The sequence below is a fragment of the Ptychodera flava genome, chromosome 1 (assembly GCF_041260155.1).
Source record: "Ptychodera flava strain L36383 chromosome 1, AS_Pfla_20210202, whole genome shotgun sequence".
Lineage (NCBI taxonomy): Eukaryota > Metazoa > Hemichordata > Enteropneusta > Ptychoderidae > Ptychodera > Ptychodera flava.
In genome coordinates, this window is record NC_091928.1 from 43,263,175 (window position 1) to 43,285,773 (window position 22,599).

Sequence of the window (22,599 nt, forward strand, 5' to 3'; positions counted from 1 at the left end):
AAATTAGGGACCGAGGGCAATTTTTAAATCACTGTATGAAGGCAATTTCACGTTGAGTAAAATAAAACATGATACAAAATGATACGCTTACACTGTCTGAGTTATCTCAGAAATCAAAAGATTGTTGGCCAGATTGATATGTCGGCTGCGCGCCTAAACCCGACTAAGTTGATGACTAACTCCAAGTTCTTATGTTGTCGTGGAGCTAGATCTTCAAACTCATGACATCAATCAGATTAAAATCAGATTGTAAAAATTCAATCTTTGCTTGTTATTTATTTATTTATTTATTTATTTATTTATTATTTATTTATTTATTTAGGTAGACCAACGGACATAAAGCCATTTACAGGCACCAAAAAATAAAACTTAACATATAAAAAAAGAAAACTACTTTGTTGTTCTCGTCAGTTGTAAGCTGACGAGGACAGCCAAGAACCAGGAAAGGAGGAAACGGCGACATCTCTACATCTGATTTTAATAAGGTTAAGTCACAGACAAAGCAGACTGGAAACGCAATAATGCCTTCTGTTCCATGGTCGTCTCGGTAGACTATTGGCTTTTCATATTAAAATGAGCTTCAAAGGTGTTAAACTTTTTGGAGGCTTTGTTTGTGGTTGATAATTACACGAGATTATGCGAAAAATACGACGAGATGGCATCGTACTGCCAGTCGCGTAGCAACCATAGTTACTTTGTGAGCTCTCAGGCCAGAAACACTGCTTCACGCCAATCAAAACATAACACGCCAGCAGTTTCATAAACATGTCCTTCCTTGACGCACGTGTAAAAGACGGTATGACTGATCGTAAACCATTGAGTAAAACCAGACAGTATCGATAAAAGACTTTCAAATTTGGTTCAAACACACTCGTTATATATTCATAAAAATATGAGAGGAATTTTTAAAACGGTAAAACTCACTTTCCTGAAGCTCAAAACACTCCCGTTTTCGCCAGCACGTCAATTCCGCTCAGCACCACACGACAACAACAACACAAACTTTGCCGAACATACTTTCGCTTAACAATTGGCGAAAATCCGAAAATTACCGAAGGATTCATGGTCGGCACTCTTCGGAAAAGAGAGGCGAGAGCAACCTGAGGCGAGGCGAACATGGATGGGTTACGTAACCGCTTCACGCCTTAAACAATACCCGTTGCCACTCTATCTATGTTTCTCTGTGGTTAAAGCCCCCACTCAATTATCAGATTTATCTAACATAAATATTATGTACTTGATGAAAAATTCAATGGAAAACAAAAGAATGACAAACTGTTAATGGGCTGTTGACACATTCGCTAATGCGAGAACCCGGGATTGAGAAGGGCGCCTTTAAGTACACTCGTCGACGTAGCAATGCCCTTTCAAGTTGTTGCTATCATTGGGCGCCAATCGATAGTAAGTAGCCGTAATACGTATATCATTAGTGACTCAGACCAAACGAAAATATGTTTGTTTCCGGTTTACGGAGGAATTAATTGTAATTTGTGTTTTTGTTTGCTCAGACACCCCTAAAATGGAGTAAAATTTAGATAATTTGCCGCAAACGCGCATATTTTTTTGCCTTATCACGCCCTGAGGGTGGGGGCAAACAGTTTGATTCTCTGAATTATGCCATGTCATTATTAAAGGTAATATGCGCCTCGAAAGTGGAAGACTGAAACTTTTGCTCAAACTTTCCTCGAGAAATATTCCAACTATTCTCTTTTGAAATCAAGAATAAAAATCTTGGCTCATCATGCAAATTTTTGTAGGCCTACTAGAGAAACAAATAACCCAAGATTTACCGATATTTGAAATTCGAAATGGCCGCCATCCCTGTGTTTACTCGATGGAGAAAAAATAACATCGCACGTTCCGTCAGTAAACTAAAAGACGATTTTCCCCCTTGATAGGAGATCAACGATAGTATTAACTTTATGAGCATTTCCTGAGGGATAAAAGAGTGGCAATTGTGTTATAGCTGTCGGACTTGACAGAGGCCATATCGCGAACATAGATTTTCAGTGATAATATCGCTGTGAATATGTAGAGGTCATTGCAAACACAGAACACTAGGGATGACTCCACGGAAGTATAAACTGTGCACAGGTGACTGTGTACACAGGTACATGTGACAGTGGTGACCCTAAGAGTGAATTCTAAATGTTGTTCAAGGAGGGGTTGAGGTGATGTGCTGCGTCTTGCATGCATTTAGCCAACTGGTTGGCTGAAATTCATTTTCCTAGTCGGAATTTTCCCAATGACCAAGTAGAGAATAGTCCTGGTTTCAGACTCCTTGAGTTGTTGTAAATAATGACAAGTTATCAACCCAAGAGGGGTTTCATTTGAACGTTATTTCGTTATTAGAGGGTTACAATGAGAGTGCATTTTGGTGAAAGTGCTAACAAGAACTGGCTTTCGTTGACTTTGTGTGCATTCAAAAGTCCTACCAGCGATCTTGCAGGACAAACAACCGCGATGAAACACGGAGGGTATCCTGTTTGATATTTCTGTTGTCAGACAAGTCTACAATAGGGAGGGACTGATTTCAGAAATTAATAAAGTAGTACATCAGACCTGGGATCGAAAAGGATACTTTCAAACTCACTTCTTCAAAAAATACACACATTTATTTCAAGTATAAGTTGCCCGACTGATATTTCAGTATATATCACTTCATTTACACCATACAAGTCTGACAGGTAAAGTCATATTGAATTTTATCATCTATACGGTACTATTTGAGCACTGAGATTGATTACTGCGTTTAATTTAACGTGCTTATCGTTTCCAGGCCATTAGGGAGCCTTCAGTAATTACAGGGGGGGTGGGCCGGTGGAATTGGGGGGAGGGTCACTTTTTAGAAAACAGTTCAAGGGGGAGGGTCACTTTTTATAAACCTATCTTGGGGGGAGGGTCACTTTTGACAGAAGCTGATATTATGGCCAAAACTTTGTCTGTGTGATATTTCCTGAATAGGAAATCACCAACAAAATACGCACACACTTATTGACCCCTATGCATAGTGAATCGACATTTTGGTGAAATTCCAAAATCAAATTTCTTGCACAACCATGGACTTGTAACAACTCTAGTCTAATCAAGAACATAATCTTAATAATCAAGCATACATAAATGCACAGATTTATCTAATTTTGTCATGAAAAAAAAATATTCATAGTTTCATCATAGACCCCAATGCATAGTGAATCGACATTTTGGTGAAATTCCAAAATCAAATTTCTTGCACAACCATGGACTTGTAACCACTCTAGTCTTATCAAGAACAATAATGTGAATAATTAAGCATGCATAAATGCACAGATTTATCTAATTTTGTCATGAAAAAAAATTATTCATAGTTTCATCATAGACCCCAATGCATAGTGTATGGACATTTTGGTGAAATTCCGAAATCATATTTCTTGCACAACCATAGACTTGTAACCACTGTAGTCTAATCAAGAACAATAATCTAAATAATCAAGCATGCATAAATGCACAGATTTATCTAATTTTGTACTGAAAAAAATTATTCATAGTTTCATCATAGACCCCAATGCATAGTGTATTGAATGACATTTTGGTGAAATTCCAAAATCAAATTTCTTACACAACCATAGACTTGTAACCACTCTAGTCTAATCAAGAAAATTAATATCAATAATTAAGAGTACACAAATGCAAAGATTTACCTATTTTTGTATTGGAAAAAACTATTCATAATTTCATCATAAACACCATGGATAGTGAACCAACTTTTTAGATGAAATTCAGAAATCAATTTCTTGTACACAAATGTTCATTTTACTTCCCTATTCAAGCAAAGTACATTTAAATACATTATCAAACATATATAAAATACAGATATAGCATGTTTTGTTGGGGTAAATTGTCAATAATTTGCCTGATAGACTCCTTGTATTATGATTTGATATTTTTGGATGAAGCACTAAATCAGCTACATCTTGCCTTCTTATAGTTGCACAAAATATGGTGACCCTCCCTTAAATGTATGAAATACCATATCTCTTCAAAAATTCTTGCGTGATAAATTGCGACTGTCCCTCCAAAAACACCAGCCCTCCCCTCTGTAATTTGTCCCTAACATAACAATTGAACCAATTGTTATGTAAATTAGCTGATACTGTTTTAGTTATTCCCGGGGAGAATACCGCAGTGGTTGGGGGGGGGGAGGGTCAAGTTTTAGAATGTCGGACAAGGGGAGGGTCACATTTTAGACAGGAGGATTGGGGGAGGGTCACATTTTACGGTACAGGTGTTCGCAAAATTCCCCCGGCCCACCCCCCCTGTAATTACTGAAGGCTCCCTTAGGTCCCGGTCACAACTAGCCTTACGTCCATTGCTACCTACCCGCATGGCGGGTTTTAAGGATTTGAAACTACCATGAGCCATATCAATACGGAATCGTTCCCATTCTGAATGGTTTCTAAAAGCTGCGAGTTTTGGGCTCCTTTTAGGGGAGCAGAATAGCTGATCGTGGAAAACCTTCCCAAGAGAACCAAACATCCCCCCGCAAAAATATAAAATAACAAAAACAGTAAGTGTGGTGGTAGTTCTTGTTGCATGTAGCAATAACGCCTGCACGCATGGCATCAGAGAGGTCGTAAATATAGAACATCTGTCATACCGCCCTCTCAAGGAGCCGACAAATACACATGTCACTCTTAGCTACGCGTCATGGGGTCAATGCGGCCTTCCTGAAGTGCACTCAATGGAAAATACCATACCGTGATTCTAGATTTTACTGTAACTAGTTCATTCATCTCCAAAATTATCGTGGATTCAAACACACACACGAAAAATACACAATATGCGTAATAACTTACCATATCTGAGCTGTCACCTGAAGATGACCCTTGACATTGTCTAGCAATAGCGGAATCGAAAATTTTAAATATCTGACGTTGGAGAAGATGTGTCGATAATTTGTATCCAATATACGATGGCTCGTTTCCTATCACAGCCAAGATCTATGACACATTTTGATCTGTTGTTCCTGTGATCACACATTACACAAACCGTCAGGATAAATTCACCGGGACAGGGCAACGGTGACTGAAATGAGTGCACTCGTGTACATACATGCTGTCACACAACTCCGTCCGTGTGCGGTTTGTACGGGGCGCCGGGGCACAAGTTAATAATCTACAAAGTGGTCAAAATTTGCCGTACACACAAGAGCGCCCTCCCGCGGCCAGTTGTGAAAGCGTATCTCGCCCTTTGAAACCGAAAAAACCTGAGCAAAATATTGTAATTTGCATCAGAGCCCACCGACAAGACGTTATATGAACAAGAAAGAAATTAATATAATAAAATAGAATACAATAACTATAGTCTCTTGGAAACAGTGAGTAGCACATTGACACAATTCAAAAACCAAGCAAAAATAAACAAGCATCAAAGATACGAAAAAGTCCAAGAAGTAAACAAGTGGAGAGCCTTCGTTCATTCAAGCTTGAAAATACACGTAGATGTTGCTTATTTCTAATGTTCAGGCCTGAGCCCGCCGCATGGTCGAATTTCATAATTTTGTTTGCCGCCCGCATGCTGGTAGCTTTTCAGAGAAAATTAAGAAAACAAACACAATGTTAACACTATTACAAATAAAAATATTATTTTTCCAAAGGAAACCAAATAAAAATTTAGATTATATCTGTACACTTGTGTTTTTGTCTGTGTTTGTTTTTTTTCCTATACCTTCTTTACAATAGTCTGAATCGAGTACTGGCTTTTGTATGCCTTGGCAATCAAAAAATTCCTTTGGCAGGTTACCAAGATAACGTTGATGAAATAACAATGCCAAGGTAATTGTAGGGCTCAACGCCTTTTATAGGTTAACTAATGAAAAAATTATTTTCCATATATTTCGAGAATACCCCCGTTTCTAAAAGCGATAATTTTTGACTTGTCTAAATTTACTGACATACACCAGTGTTTGGGAAATAATGCCAATCGGTTGAGTATCCATTGTAGCTTAAGAGGCATGTCTGCAGCATCCGACCACGTCATCTGTGTACATCAGACCACTGGCGCTGCTGAGATCACGACTTACAAAAATCCCATCCCTTCTCATTCAAAGAAACCACATCCAGCGACGGTATACCAGGAGACTTTGACCAGTTCAAGACACATGTGCACGAGCGATAAAGAGTGCATGTATGGAGTGAACTGATCAAAATCGAGTGGTATATCAGTTGCAAATGTGCTTTATTGGCTCTTATATCATAACTCTGACAGTATCAGAATAGAAGTACACAATCTGGCTTCAGAAATGTACGAATTTATGATAAAAAGTATCTGGATTTTGATACGTTGATCCTACCAACAAAACTACACGAACCACAATGGTATCTATACCTAAAGTACAAAAAACTTGGCTGCCCGGTGCTACATTTGTGGGAAGGCCAATCATTAGCGGCTGTTCAATTCCTACTCACAACGTCTCTGAATTCATAGATTACCACATCAAACCGACCGTCACCAAACAAAAAACATACATACGAGACTCAAAAGACTTTATACAGAAAATCGAGACATTCCGAGTTCCGAAGATACAGAAAGTCGAGACATTCCGAGTTCCGAATGATACAATTGTCGTCACCTTTGCGTTGTATCTATGTGCACGAACACTGTGCACCTTGTAATGTAAAGGACACAAAAAAACAAAAAAACACAACTCGTCATCGCTATCGCTATTTTGACTGCATCATCGCCAAAAGAGCATGGGGAATTGTAGAAAACATAGGGCAGAGGTTGTTTAACTTACATCAAGCTCTGAGTAAAAGTTGGCAGAAAATTGAAATGAGTCATAAATTGGAAAAGATGAATCTTGATATTTTGATTGCAAAATAATCTATACTCGAATTTCATTGTATGGAATTACACGAGTCTCAATTGCGAAACTTGGTACATCATGAGCTAGAAATGCGGACAGTAATTTAATTTAGTTGTGACGTCTTTATGTGTATATATTGCTGAAAAAACTAGCGATGCAAATTTTCCATAAGTGATAATAAAAAGGTGTCATACATTAAAAAACAAAAAACAAAAAAAAACACTATGCACTTTTGCTTGTTCTTTGTTGTTCTCGTCAGTTGTAAGCTAAAGAGGACAGCCAAGAACCAGGGAAAGAGGAAACTACATCATCCCTACATCTGGTTTTAATATGGTTAAGTACACTCGCCGACGTAGCAATACCATTTGGTGTTGCTATCATTGGGCGCCAATCTACAGTAAGTAGCCGTAATGCTCCACGTATATCATCAGTGACTCAGACCAAACGGATATATGTGTTTGTTTCCGGCAACATGCCCCGAAAATGCCGGAGGTGTTTATTTTTGTTTTTGTTTTTATTTAATAAGGGTAAAATTTAGAGAATTTACCGTAAACGCGCATATTTGTTTGCCTGTTTATCATGCCCTGAGGGTGGGGGCAAGTTGCTTCGTGCAGGGCAAAAAGTCTTGATTCTGTGGATTATGCCGTAACATTATGGTAATATCCGCCTGCAAAGTGGAAGACATGAACTTGTTCTCAAACTCTTTTTTAAGAAATATTTCATTGCAAAAGAATCGTAAAAGTTTGAGCGTCCGAATATCTGTCCCCGAGGCGCGATCTACCTTAAACAAATGATAAGCTAAATATCGGCATTGAATATTATTAACCCTTTGAGCGCTGTAACGTTCCCCTGCCAAAATTTTAGTGCAAAATTTTACCAATTTTTATGAATTATTCTGTAATTTTTTGATAATTTTGGAGCAAATTGACATCACATTTCATTCTATAGTTTTTTTCTCAAAATTTTGGCAAAAATCTTAGAAAAATTGATTGGGGTTTATTTTATAAAGGGGACAAAAATAGACTTTGGCGCTCAAAAGATTAAATATAACGAAAATTAGATTTTCGATTTTCATGAAAACAAGATGGAGAGTACTTCATTTCTTCAACAAGCACAGGCAAGCATCCCGAAAAATATCTAAAAGATTGAGAGTCCAAATTTTTGTCAGAGACGAGCACTCAATAAGGTATATGCACCTCGGGGACAGATATTCGAACTCTCAAACTTTTACAATTAGTTTCTGATATACCACTTGTTGGGGTTCATTTTGAAACTCTTGGTCTAAGAAAACTTTTCACCGGCTTAGTTTTTCGAAATCCGAAAATTTTATTTTTCTTCATAGAGATAACACAGGGATGGCGGCCATTTTGAATTTCAAATATCGGTAAATCTTGCATAATTTGTTTCTCTAGTACCAAAATTTGCACGGTGACCCCCGATTTTTATTCTTGATTTTGAAATATAATGGTGGAAAGATTCCTTAAGGTAAAGGGCGACGAATTCGGACGCGCACACGCTTTAGAACGTTTCTGCGCAGATTTAACTCCAGCCTGTCGCAAATGTGTTACTTTGTAGCGCATGTATTTAACATCACCTGTCATTATTGAAATTGCGCTTTTACCTAATTTTTTGACCCAGTCTCTTAGAAATACATGTGACCTATAACCTTGTCATATTTGACCCCCTAGGAAGCTGGTTTTTATCCAATATGAGCGAAAAATTACATTTCTCTCCCTTTATATTGCGCAAATTACCCATTCACCTGGAGATATGGTAAAAAGTAGCGTGGTGACACCCTTTTATTAAAAGTGTAAACTAAATGGTATTATGTCAGGATTTTATACGCCAAGTTTGGTCAAAATGACACCATTCAAAGCGACAGGAAGAAAGTTCGTAATATAATTTCGATATCGTCATTTGTAGTCGATACTTATGTTAAAATTTCTTCACAAACATCATGAAAACTATATATTCGATAGATATGGATCTTAAGTCTTAGTATTTATTAAAATTAACTCATTGCTAAGCGTTTTATAATTGCTTTCTTTAGTTTAAGTGAATTATATCATTTTTATTTATTTCTAACGACGCCATTTTAACGTCCGTTTCCATGGAAACAAGCATGGTGACCCCCACTTTTTATGTCATTTTTGCACTTGCACAACTTCCAAGAATATTTGTGCAAAGTTTCAAGAAAATGACACTACAACTTAATTTTGACGTAATTCGTAGTACTTCACCTTAAGGAAAGTTTGAGCAAAAATTTAAGTCTTTCACTTCCGAGGCGCAAACCACCTTAAATGAGGTTTCTTTAATCAGAGTCCGGCGGTGTTTAATACCATAGACAGTAGGTTGTCTACTGTCTATGGTTTTACTGGAGGTTAGCATGGTTAGAGCATAATGAAAAACGGATTGCGCAAACTGTGCCCATAGCTTGTTTTTTCGTGCAGGTCCAAGGGACTGCAAAACCGGTCGACCCCAGCCCTCCTGTATCGTTAACGATTTACAAAGTACCGCCTCCAATGGCAAATTTCCTTTCTCCCCTCCGCAAGAAATCCCCTTCCTCCTCGGCCTTACCGTCAACAAGGCTCCTCGCTGCCCTATCCTCGCCCCGTGATTTGTCTTACCATTACCCGAACACGACACACAAAATAATTCTGAAAATTAACAATTCCTAATTGCTTAATCACAAAGAGCATATTTGGAAGTTTCGTCAAAGTTGCCGCCAAAACAAAAAAGATACCCTGAGATGAAGGCGGGCTGCTTTCCGCCGAAGACGGACCTTCCGCGTGCATTTCGTCTCCAGCCGGTTTCGATGGCCGCCCCCTCAAGGAAAGAGCAAGTTAGTTGTACTTACCCGAGAGTTCAAACAGCTGCCTCTTCCTCCAGGCAAAGTGAAGCAAGATTCTTAGGTTTCTCTGAAAGCGTGTAAAGTATATATAGACACATAACGATTATTCATACTCCTTGACATAAACGTTACAGTAACTAAGAAACATAGTATCGCGAATAAAATGTCCCTTTACATGCGGAATGATAATTTATTGTGTGCTTCAGTCCAAACAACACATTTATGTCTTATTATTTGATAATGCGATGCTCAAACCCTCTTTACCTGTTCTCATAAATATTTGACTTTTAGACTTCGTATTACTCAGTGTCGCCGCCACAGTTGATAGCTTAATTTTATTTTTTTTAAACTATTAATCTTTATTTTAGTCTTAATCTACTTATTCATAAATGTAAATTTATTTTAGGCTTAGTCTCACTCTCAAAATCCCATCACTTAACACTTTGTAAGCATTCGGAGGTCTGGTCTCTGCACATTCTTGATTTATATCAATTTAACGATGTTGACGCCGTCAATCACGTGATTGCGTTTTTGGATATCTGCGTGGAAAGGTTATGACAGGGGTTTCGTTGTATACATTTATCAAGAAGAGTTAATTTTAAAGTGATATGTGCGTCAACCAGAAAAAATTAATTCTTTGCCTTAAGGTAGTATGCTCCTCGAAAATTATAGAGTTAAATTTTTTGCCCAAATTTTCATCAAAGAGTCTTTCAACTATCCTCTTTCAAAATCAGGAATTAAGATTGGGGTCACCATAACTTCAAATTTTGGTTCTCGAGAAACAAATTACCCAAGATTTACCGATATCTGAAATTTAAAATGGCCGTCACCCCCGTGTTAACTCTAAAGAGAAAAATAAAGTTTTCGATTCTCAAAAACTAAGACGGTGAAATTTTTTTACACCAAGAGCTTAAAATGAGCCCCCACAAGTGGTAGATCAGAAAAGAATTGTAAAAGTTTGGGAGTCCGCATATCTGTCCCCGAGACACATTCTAAGAGTTGTCTGCATGTTGTTTCTCTCCGCCACGTGGCAAGGGTCTCACCGTTTGCAATTTTCCTAAGTTGCGCCTCTAACTTTACATAAATGTCAAGCTCTCATTTTTATTTCCTGATTTCCTATTTCAAGTGTTTTTTTACTATTTAGACGCACTAAATTTATAGATTTGTAACGATCATTGTTTTGCCATCAAAGAAGTGTTTTCATTTATTAGATCGAAGGGCCACATTGGCTTGTTTGCAATACTCATTGAGCACCGTTTATGCCGCCCTCAATCAGTGGACAACATTAACACAGAGATAAAGACACAGAAACTGCACCCTTTAACAATATTTTTCATTAATTTTACTCTTCAAAACAATTTCATGCTATTTGTTTTGCATGCTGAAACACAAAATATATGCCTTGTCGACACAAGCACTGAACCACTTCCACAAGTCACGGTATTCTGAGAATTAGTGGCCAGTTCACGACATATGGAGTGAACTCGTCAAAAGCGAGCGGTATACCCGTTGCTGAGATGGTTTATTGCTATTACATCATAACAGGCGTGAAACGTTAAAAAGACTGTTTTTCTCCAGAAGAGAGCTCGCTTCTTACCATATTATATTTCGCAAAAGTAGCACTATCATATTCTCAAGCCATCAGCTCACTATGTTTGTACCACCAATATACCAGGAGAATGTAATTTTCATCTATCAACAGCAACTTCAGACATTTCACTCACATAGACTGTGTCAGCAGCGGGCACGCCTCAAACTATTTTTGAAGATAACTGTGTATTACAAGCCAATCACAACGTATTTGAAAGTGAATTGTATAAATACTTCAAAAGTTGCAGCGAAGTGGTTCCACTGACATATATGCTCTTCAGTACTTACATCTCGACAAGTACTTTCCGGTGTGCCAGTACATAATTCCAATCAGCATTACATCGACACGTTTCACGGATAATCCAAAACCACACAACCCATCATTAGATAGAACAGGTGCAGCCACCTGGTATTTCAGTCGATTCTGACAAGATCTTACAAAACATGATTATAATGATTTTACATATTGTTGGCCATGACATTGTAATTTGGAGGGGAAGTGAAACTGTTCGTGACTGCCCTCCCGCCAGCGTACGCAACTGACGCCCCCTCGCACTGCATAATGCCTACTGCCCTGCGGTACCCATGGTACGGCCCGCTCCCCACTCCCCACAACTGTCCAAGCCCCCCGCCCTCTCCCCGTCACCGACTGTTCCCTTTTACCCACCATATGTACACATTCAGTGATGAAACTATCTATCATTCACCCAAGTTATTTCGAAAATTGCCTACCGGCTGAAAAACTGCGCACCTAAACATTTTCGCAAAAACAGCTCCGTTGGCTGTATCTGATGAAAGATGAATTGGTCTGAACAAAACGTGCTACGTCACTGAAGGTGCACCGATACTGAAGCAAATCAGTTTGTCAGTACCATGTCCATTTGTGCGTGACAGTGTATCCGTGTAAAAACACTTTCATACAGAGACACGTTGCAAGAATTTGCCCTAAACAGTGGAACCGGGACATACGGGGCGGGAACATTATTATCGATCGGTTACAGCATTTCGTGGTCACTTCAAGCTTGTTCCGAGATGGCCTGTTGCACCGAAGTTTAACATTTAATTTTTCGAATTGTCAAGTTTACTAGTATCTAACCTCTTACTTTTATTAACCATTGTTGTTTGAAGTTTTCGATTATGTAAGCTTCATCTGCTCGGTTATTTTGGCTTTCTCTCCTCCTTCTACACCTCCCTAATCTCTTTATCTTTTGATCGATGCTAACTTCTCCTCTCTCCGTCTTTCTCCGTTCCGTGTGTCTATCTTCTGTGTATTTCGGCAGTCCCTGTCTCTTATATCTGTCCCTATGTCTGTCTGCCTATACCTTTCTGTCTCTCTATGTGTCTCACAGTCTTTGTCTCTGTCTTTCTCGGTCTCTCTATGTCTGTCAGTGTCTCTGGCCCACTCATCCTCTTCTCCTCTATCCTACCTCCTTCCCTTACACTCTATTACTCCTCGCATCAAAAAAAAGCAATTGTACTCTCTTGTAGGGTTGACCAACGGCAACCACGTCTCTCTCATTTACAGTGAGTCTTCATTTTAAAGCTTCCTGATTGATCGATTTCAAAAAAAGAGAGGGTATGTCCGTGGACAGTAGACTGAAACAATTTAAATAATATTTGCGTTTCAAAATGTTAAAAACAGACACCAGACAGTGCTGTTGTATTCTGTCGCTTAACGAATTCACACTCGTTGTAAAATCCGGTTTTTAGTTATTCTGAAATTTAAGTGCTCGGACCGATGTAGTGGCCGCGGTCGTTTTTATACTGACTATTTTATGATATTCAGCGTCAGGACGAGTGGATAAAACACGTCCTGGAGATCAAGTCGGCGAATTACTATAAAAGTTTTGTTCCTATATCTTTTTATTATCATAAAAATCAAATATAACTTGGGTAGAGAGGTGTCTGGGTAAGCAGTGGGTCGAAAGTTTTTCATTCTGTTGTTTTCGACCCATCAAAAGACTAAAAGAAACCAAAACTTAGATAAATTGACTCGTTTTACAGGATTTTGCTCATTATGCACAACTATTGGCAGGGTGGCCGGTTGGTTGGTTCGCAGTACAGTAGCTTCGTGGTGAACGAAGCCAATGTAATTTTCTTGTCTGACAAAAGCTTAGGTCTCGACCTAGTTTGTCACATCACTCGCCCGCTTTGAAGAGAGGCAGGCGAAATCCGGAGACAAACTTAATCCTGCTAAAATAGGCCTGTTGGATTAAACTAATATTTGACTACCAGTAATTGAAACATAATAAAACACAGTCAACATTACGTGTAGTTTGATATATGTTCAACCGATCAAGTGTTTTCCCTGCCCGGACTATCAGAGGAGTGACCGACTACTGTGATTATTGACGTGGAAAAGGTTTATATATACAAAGCGGCACATCTCTATTCAGGACATTGAAAAGGAAAAATGGCCTTACATGTATTTGAGAAATACTCCTGAATTCTGCACAACGTAAAGCATTTCTACTAACATAGAGGGAAAATAGCCCAACTTCCTGGGGGATTGTTGTTGTTTTTCAAGGAACATGGAATACTCTTTGCTCATTGTTTCTATCTATGCCATAATATTGACATATCAACTACTATTATCCTTGCGAACTCTGGGAATTATGTACAATATGCAAGAAACACAAGGAAGGCATGTCCGTCAACGACAGGTTCCATTGTGGTACCTTTCTTCAGGAAACTGGTACAGTTTGAAGACTTACGTTCGTCAAGAGTTGTTTTTTTAATAAATGTGTGCACTGATGTCACACGCACTAATTATAGCCCCATGGTATAACAATATTGGATAATTTATCTATGGATGGACTCACTTCAAATATCCGGTTCCTGCAAGCGCTCTCCTGCCGTTGAATAATTTTCATCACTGGCAAATACGGCGCCCTCAAGCGTCGTTTACGGGGGCACTCACAGGATACCCTTGCTCGGGACCAAAAAAGCTCTCCAGTACGTTCAGTGGTTTTGATTCATAGAATGATTCGAAGTCGGGAACGGCGCTTTCGAGTTAGACTATACTTATTTATTTTTTACACGCAATTGATATAGGGGAAACAAATTAAAAGTTTTGCACGATAAATTTTGCAACTATATGAAGGTAACAAGGTCGTTTAGAAACTTATGAGGACAATACAATTAATATCGACTCAGTTAGTGTCTTCAGATGTTGATTGATGAAGAACTGTTTACGGAACAATTCCAGACTTTCTCACAGCCCTTCGTTGTGATCATGTAATATGGCCCTCTCCCTACCTTCGACAAGTTAAGTTGAGTATTGCCCTGTTTTAGTAAGCTGCGCGATGTATTTAGGACTTGCTTTACCAGGCCTGTAGGACACATACGTATAGGAGAGAGAGAGAGAGAGAGAGAGAGAGAGAGAGAGAGAGAGAGAGAGAGAGAGAGAGAGAGACTAAAAATTTCGAAGTCTTTTCTTAGGTGATGATGTACAATTAACTGTGGCCATCAACGACAGTTTAGTGAGTCTTTTTCTGTACAACTATAAGATCACGCGTGCAGTACAATAAAACTGTCCGCAACATTTTAATCCTCGGAACAACTTCCGTCGAGTCTGAAGATCATCTTATAGAGACCATATTAATTTGTCATCCGTATTGACCAATCCGCTCGATCACAAAACTATTTCAAACGATTGAGAAATGAGAACTGATGGTCAATTTAAGGACGGGTAAGATGACGTATCGGGTCTTGGAAGATTCAACATTTTTAAAGATCACAAGGCTACATAAAATGAAACATATAAGCATATAAATGGTGTAATCGCTCTTCGTACAATGACTGAGTCGCGGCTGAAAATCTTTGTCTTTGTCACTCTCTCCCTCAGCCTATCTCCTTCACACGCACATGTACAAATACACACTTACATAGATTGCCCCCCCCCCCGCGGTCGCTTGGCTTTCCTCGGCAGCAGTTACATTGTTGGCCACAGCCTACCATTAACGCGACAGTCTGCTAAAGTTTGCTCTTGTTCTGTTTTGATACTTATATTTCCACAGACTTGAAGCAATTTTTACACTTACACACCCACTAACCCTTATAATATGTTAGAAGAATCGTACCAACATAATCGTAAAAGTTATTGGCCAGAGCCACCGAAGAGGCGGGCCAGGGAAACACGAATCGGAGTAATCCATGAAAAGTATGATTTCTACAAAATTGGTTTATGAGAGCTATTACTAAGATGAAGCTTATGTGATTAATGTTGAGATGAGTGGGGCTTTAATTTAGCCACTCTTATTTATTTAGCTGTACGAGGCTACAAAGGAATTCCAACTCAAGATGAGAGAGAGGTGTCCGTGTAAGAATGGTCCTCCAGTGGGTTTCAGGAAAACGCCACCGGTCGTTCACTTAGTAAAGACGCAATAAAAAAGCGACAGATTTCGTTGAAAAGTAGGGCTTCAAAAATCGACTTTTTATTGATAAACCCATCCCTCTGGACAAGTTTAAGCTTAGGCCTAAAATCAGAGGTGATCTACGACAAGGATGGTGATTGTGGTGAAGATATTGTTGTTAACTGGTTAATGATGATGATTTTTGGAACAGGAGGATGGGGGGGGGGGAGGTATTTAATGAACACCTATTACCTGGTATTTGGCCAAAAATATCCTATATATATGACGTCTTTAAAAAATATCCTCTGACGTCACTTATGTCGATTCAGTGGGGACTAGTAAGGGACTGGACACAAATTACAGGGGGAGGTGGGCCGGTGTTTTTTGGGGGTGGGTCGCCATTTTTCATGCAAGCATTTTTGAAGGGTCATAAAATTTTGTGCAAGCCTATGGGGGAGGGTCACCTTTTTTTATGCATCAAAGCTGAAATTGCGTGTGCACGTATTAAAGAATATGGAATACTGAAAAAAGAAAACATACCTCCTGGCACTTTCATTTTCTGTCATTTCATTTTCGGCGCGCCCTTCGGGCGCAAGTTTAAAGCCCCAGTATTTGTAACTTTTAACCTCCTTTTATGTTCGAAATTACATATTATTCTCTTACATCCATCGTGAAATGTTGTTCAGTAAAGAAATAAGCCAAATTTGTGCTCCTGTAGTGACATACAAACGCTAAATATTGCCCGATCGAGTTGGATTGCCGCGCGGGTTTGTTGACAATTTGTAGGCTGTGCACGTGATCGAGAACGCCGATACTGATGACATCATCGAGCCTGCAACATTCCTGGGGCCTTGCCATGCCACGCTACACTGTCCGGGTAATCGCCCATGGTCGCCGGCTGAATGACCTGCGAATGGTTTTATTTTGTTCTTCTCCGTTCAAATACGTACTGCTACAGTGTTTCAGAGGATACAGAACTTTGGCAGAGGAGGCTAACATTCTATTCTGGTACCGTGTGCGTTATATACGGATTATTCAAACTGCAGTCGGCAGTGCACCGATGCGCACCCTGCAGTTGGTCACTTAGAACTCCGGGTACCGATGTAAAATCAAGACGACACTATATACACTTGGCTCACTTCTGTAGGCAAATAGCTATCAAAATTGAGTAACTTGAAATAATAAATTTCAGCTGATTGTCGCTTTAGCGGCAAGGTGATTGCGAAATCGAAGCAACATAGTTTAGCAATGTATGGTAGGCTGTCGAATGCGGTGAACGCGATGGCCTTTGGCAGCAAGTAAGGGAAGCGTCAGTATTTACGACCTGGGGGTCGTTCAAAAATTGAAAGTCATGAGGGGGTGCCTAAAATGTTTTTCCTGTCTTACTCTGTCCTCAATGACATAATGATCAGTTGATTATATATGTTTTACTCTGATACATATTAAATAAAAAGAAAAAAATACTCTAACAGTACAAATAAATATCAACTAGATGAAGCAAGGCAAAAAACTACAAGTAGGTGCTACTACTAGCAATACTTATTATGAAAGAGAAGATAGTGACGATGAGAATGATATCGTTGTTCATGTACGCAATGGCACCAGTGACATTAAAGATGAGGATCAACAGTGATGATGATGATGATCACACACAGTTTTCTGCAGTCGTTACCAGGGTTGGAAGGAGAGGCTGGGTCATGGAGAAATGTTCTCGACAGATATCACTATAAGTGCACAGGGTCTAGGACAAAACTGAACTGTTGTGAATTCATCCTTTATATTATCATAGAAATGTATATTTCATTTGACTTGAGTTCAACAACCATTTGGACATTTAACCATACCATAATGACATGCTACCCATCCAAATTTAACAATACTAGGCCCTATATGGTCGGAGACTGCTTATTAGGTGAGCTTTTATATCTACATATTATTACATGGGCTCAGGTAAGCCAAACTTTATGTTGGAGAGGGGGCTACTGGAAGTCATCATGGTTGGCAGGGGTGTGACTCAAAATTTCGGAGTTTCTAATGTAATTCCTCCGACCCCCAGATCGTAAATAATGACGGCTCCCTAAACAGCTGTGAACGCCTTAGTCAGAACGATCGGGACCAGTATACGCACTGCTGTATCTCAGCGAAAATTTAGAAAAAAACAATGGAGCTACTGCTAAGAAAATTACAGACTCTTTGCTCTTGATGCATCAGTTACTGAGCTTTTATACTGGTAAAAAGGCAATACAGCGGTAAATTTCCTCCCAAACGAGAAAGGATAACACGCGGGCATTCTGCAATGGACGCTGTCAATTTTACCTTTTTGCAGGCCCCACACCAATCTCGGCCCGGCCCCGCTGCACTTGTACAGTCTACTACCTCCATCTAGTACAGCCTTACAGGTCTAGTAGCTGGCCAAACACACAAAAAACAACGTCGCAGTGTAAATTCCGTAGGTCAGAACCGTTGATCATAAATTTTCAGAACCAGTGATGTTTAAAAGTTTTGTATTGATCACTTCATTTAGGTTTATGTGAATGACTTTCTCATCGAGCTGCGTCTACAATTGTCCCGGGCATTGTCCATGCAAATTTGGGGCCTGCCTTAGCTCCCTCCGATCGTCTGTAGACTACAGCCTGAGCAAATTGTACAGTTGTGAAAGTCAGATATGTATCATGAATTTTATACAAAAATATGAACAACAGAATCAAACCAAGAGGTTAGTTTGCTGTCGGGCCGGGTGCGCAGGGGACGACTTTGCAGTGAGGCCGGGATCTCTCTTGTGTTCGAACTTCCATCGCATCGCAGCTAGCCGATCGATACTTGTTGTACTACTGTAGTCCTTGTGAGGATTAGATACCCATTACGTTCGATATTATTTTGAAATACTTTTAAATTTAATAAGGAAGACTTTTGTACTGCATTCAAGATATAATTTTTCCTTTCTGAGCGTTTTCAATTACGCCGTACGGCAACGATATGCGAAGTTGATAGGCTGTGTTGCCTGCAGCGTAGCCTGGCCGTACACAAAACTTCGTTTGAGTAGACGGAGCAGAATCAGTCCCGTCATTTATTTTCAACGAAATTTTCATTATACTCCATAATGGAAGAAACGACTAGTTCAATGATTACAATGGTGAAGCGTTGAATTTTTATTCATATATGTTTTTCTCTCTCAATTCATTCAGCAAACTTGATCTCCGTACCATCGGTCACAACGTGCAGTGCCTTGCATGAAGCTTACAATCGACTGCCTCCGTCGTTAGTTTAGCTGTTCAAGACGTTTGTTTGCACGGCTCATTATAGTCGGAACAATCTGTAAACACTTACATATTTATATCTTTCCGGTATTTCACCCAACTTTCGCGCGTTTTTAGCTGAGTCTCCAGTTTCGATGGAGGCGTATGGTTGCTACGGACGCCACAGTAAAACTTGCGTAGATGTGGTTGAGCATGCGCGGTGGTGTAATTACGTTTCGTTTCGTGTGTCAACAAAGCTGACTTCTGGTCCGGACAAGAGGTCATTTTTCACTCCTTTTACTGTTAATCGTGAGGCGGGCTGGGCATGCAAACCATGCGATTCAGTATTAATTATGATCTACTTTCACATACTGAGGATGTCATTTTAATCAAAAATATGAAAAAAAATGTTAAAAGTTACAAATACTGGGGCTTTAAGGGTATAATAAACAATGTATTGATGATCCAAGCAGCCACATTGATTTAAGTTGTCATGATTTCTACTTATCCAACTCCTCTATTGTGCATATAAACTGTCCCCTATAATGACGCTTTATATAACAATTTGGGAGATCACTTATTTGATATCATTCTCCCATTGACAATACATTGGGTATAGGTCGGTGTCAAATGTTCATGAAGCTGTATGTACATTTTTATTTTTGAGAACATTGACAGAATACAAACTATTCAGAATAGTGCAAAATGTCATCAATAACAACTGGAAGCTTCAGGTCTAAACAACTTTTGAATAACAATTTAGTCATTAGATAACCTATGAGTTATTTGTAGTTTCCTCTTAGCCTACAATGTATAGTGAATCAACATTTCGGTGAAATTCCAAAATCAAATTTCTTGCACAACCATGGACTTGAAACCACTCTAGTCTAATCATGAACATTAATACTAATAATTAGGTGTACATAAATGCACAGCTTTACCTTGTTTTGTATTGGAAAAAAAATATTCATAGTTTCATCATAGGTTGCCATGCGTAATGAATGGACATTCAGTGAAATTCCAAAATCAAATTTCTTGCACAACCATTGACTTGAAACCACTGTAGTCTAGTCATGAACATTAATACTAATAATTAGGTGTACATAAATGCACAGATTTACTTAGTTTTGTATTGGAATACAAATATTCATAGTTTCATCATAGGCTGCCATGCATAGTGAATGGATATTTCAGTGAAATTCCAAAATCAAATTTCTTGCACAACCATAGACTTGAAACCACTGTAGTCTAGTCATGAACATTAATACTAATAATTAGGTGTACATAAATGCACAGCTTTACCTTGTTTTGTATTGGAAAAAAAATATTCATAGTTTCATCATAGGCTGCCATGCATAGTGAATGGACATTTCAGTGAAATTCCAAAAACAAATTTCTTGCACAACCATAGACTTGAAACCACTGTAGTCTAGTCATGAACATTAATACTAATAATTAGGTGTACATAAATGCACAGATTTACTTAGTTTTGTATTAAAAAAATATTCATAGTTTCATCATAGGCTGCCATGCATAGTGAATGGACATTTCAGTGAAATTCCAAAAACAAATTTCTTGCACAACCATAGACTTGAAACCACTGTAGTCTAGTCATGAACATTGATACTAATAATTAGGTGTACATAAATGCACAGATTTACTTAGTTTTGTATTTAAAAAAAAATATTCATAGTTTCATCATAGGCAGCCATGCAAAGTGAATGGACATTTCAGTGAAATTCCAAAAACAAACTTCTTGCACAACCATAGACTTGAAACCACTGTAGTCTAGTCATGAACATTAATACTAATAATTAGGTGTACATAAATGCACAGGTTTACTTAGTTTTGTATTGGAATACAAATATTCATAGTTTCATCATAGGCTGCCATGCATAGTGAATGGACATTTCAGTGAAATTCCAAAAACAAATTTCTTGCACAACCATAGACTTGAAACCACTGTAGTCTAGTCTAAACTAATAAGACACTAAATAATATGCGATTTGGTAAATCTAACTATTTATCTTTCAATTCGCCTAGTTATAATTAACATAAGTTGAATTCTCGATGAACTTAAGGCGATATTTCTTTACAATGTGTAGCGCTAGATTTAGTGATTATTTTTGAAATTTTCGCGTTCCATACCACCCACGAAGAAAAATAGATTTGCGCGTCTCGGGTATCTGCGTCCGCACTGCCATAGCTTAGTTGACAATGGCCCCAGTGCCGAACGTTCGATGTTCGGAAGCTGAATTTAGGTGGGCCACCGGAATTCAAACTTTTATTTTTTTGAGGACATGTTTTTATCGATATCTCGTGATCCCCGCGCAGTCGCCTCATCAAATATCGACCGTTGGCATTAAAAAAATATGCTTTAAAAATGTTACCAAGTGTGAGTGCCACTTTAATCTTCTGAAGGTAACCTTTATCCAACCTTTCAGAAAACTATGGTTGTCGTAAGGTTCATTGTAAACATTTGACTGAGGTTCTAAGGCTGAAGCTCTATTTAACATTGTGAAAGTAACCTTTGTCTAAGGGGCAACGTCAAAAGTTCAATATAATAAATCTAACTTAATTGCTTAAGTTTGGCCTCAGACCCCCCCCCCACCCCCCTTCTAACTTAACTGACCTAAAATTGAAAAACATTGCGAACTCATACCCTGTACTAATTCTTTCAAACGACGTACCAATGTACCATTGAATTAAATAAAAATTGAAAACCATTATAAAGTAACACAAACACAGGTGACTCGATCGGTTTTAGCGTACAAAAAACAGCCTTGAAATCGTAAAATTTGCCAAAAAGACGTTAAATCGTTTTTGACTGCACAGAAATTAATTTGGCCAAAACCCCCCCACCCCCAAACTTAAGCAATTAAGTTTTTTTTTCAAACATCGATCTTTTGACGCCGCCCCTAACCTTTCGGAAAACTAAGGTTGTCGAAAGGTTCATTGTGAACATTTGACGAAGGTTCTAAGGCTGAAGTTGTATTTAACCTTCGAAAATAACCTCATTCAAACTTTGGGCAGTAACCTTTGTACAAGATTGCAATACAACCTTTGACTTGGATTTTTTTGAATCAAAGCTTTGTCTAAGCTTCACCATGAACGCCAGCACAACCTTTAGGGAATCGACCTTCAACAAAGGTGGTGCACAATCGCGTGTATAGTACGCGTAGGCCTATATGTGCCGCGGTGTTTAGCATCAAAAGAATGCGGTCGATCGATGTGGTCGCTTGTGACATTCACGTAGACACGGTTCGACCTTGATCTGGTTTTGTAGCTAAGTCGGCATGTCAATCTGAACGGTATTCTGTTATAAATTTCTTACACAGCAGTTATCATCAAAGTTCGTATTTTCATAGAAGCTGCTTAGTTTAGTCAGACTTTCAATTCAGAACAACAGAGTGCCCGTGATCAGAGTCGGTGTTACCACGGACAGTAGTTTGTCTGCTGTCTATGGTGTTACTGGAGGTTAGCATGGTTAGAGCTCAATGAAAAACGGTGCGCAAACTGTGCCTATAGCTTGTTTTTGCGTGCAGGCCCAAGGGACTAGAAAACAATCGACCCAAGCCCTTCTGTATCGTTAACGATTTACAAAGTGCCGCTCCAACTGGAAAATTTCCTTTCTCCCCTTCGCAAGAAATCCCCCATTCCTCTCGGCCTTACCGTCAACAAGGCTCCTCGCTGCCTATCATCGCCCCGTGATTTGTCTTACCA

At 38.9% G+C, this 22,599-nt stretch overlaps 1 protein-coding gene across 2 annotated transcripts in view; it reads right to left on the reverse strand.

The window, feature by feature from the left end:
- Positions 1-22,599, reverse strand: part of LOC139138234 (cytidine monophosphate-N-acetylneuraminic acid hydroxylase-like) — an 86,401-nt gene that overhangs the window by 63,431 nt on the left and 371 nt on the right. The window contains exon 2 of one of the 2 annotated variants that reach the window (XM_070706546.1): positions 9,702-9,762. Coding sequence is in view for 1 of the 2 variants with exons in the window: in XM_070706526.1 (XP_070562627.1) it covers positions 4,836-4,838 (3 nt within the window). In the remaining variant the exon portion in view is untranslated. Of the gene's footprint in view, positions 1-4,835; positions 4,960-9,701; positions 9,763-22,599 lie in introns of those variants that run through there. The other variant, XM_070706526.1, reaches the window with a different exon arrangement.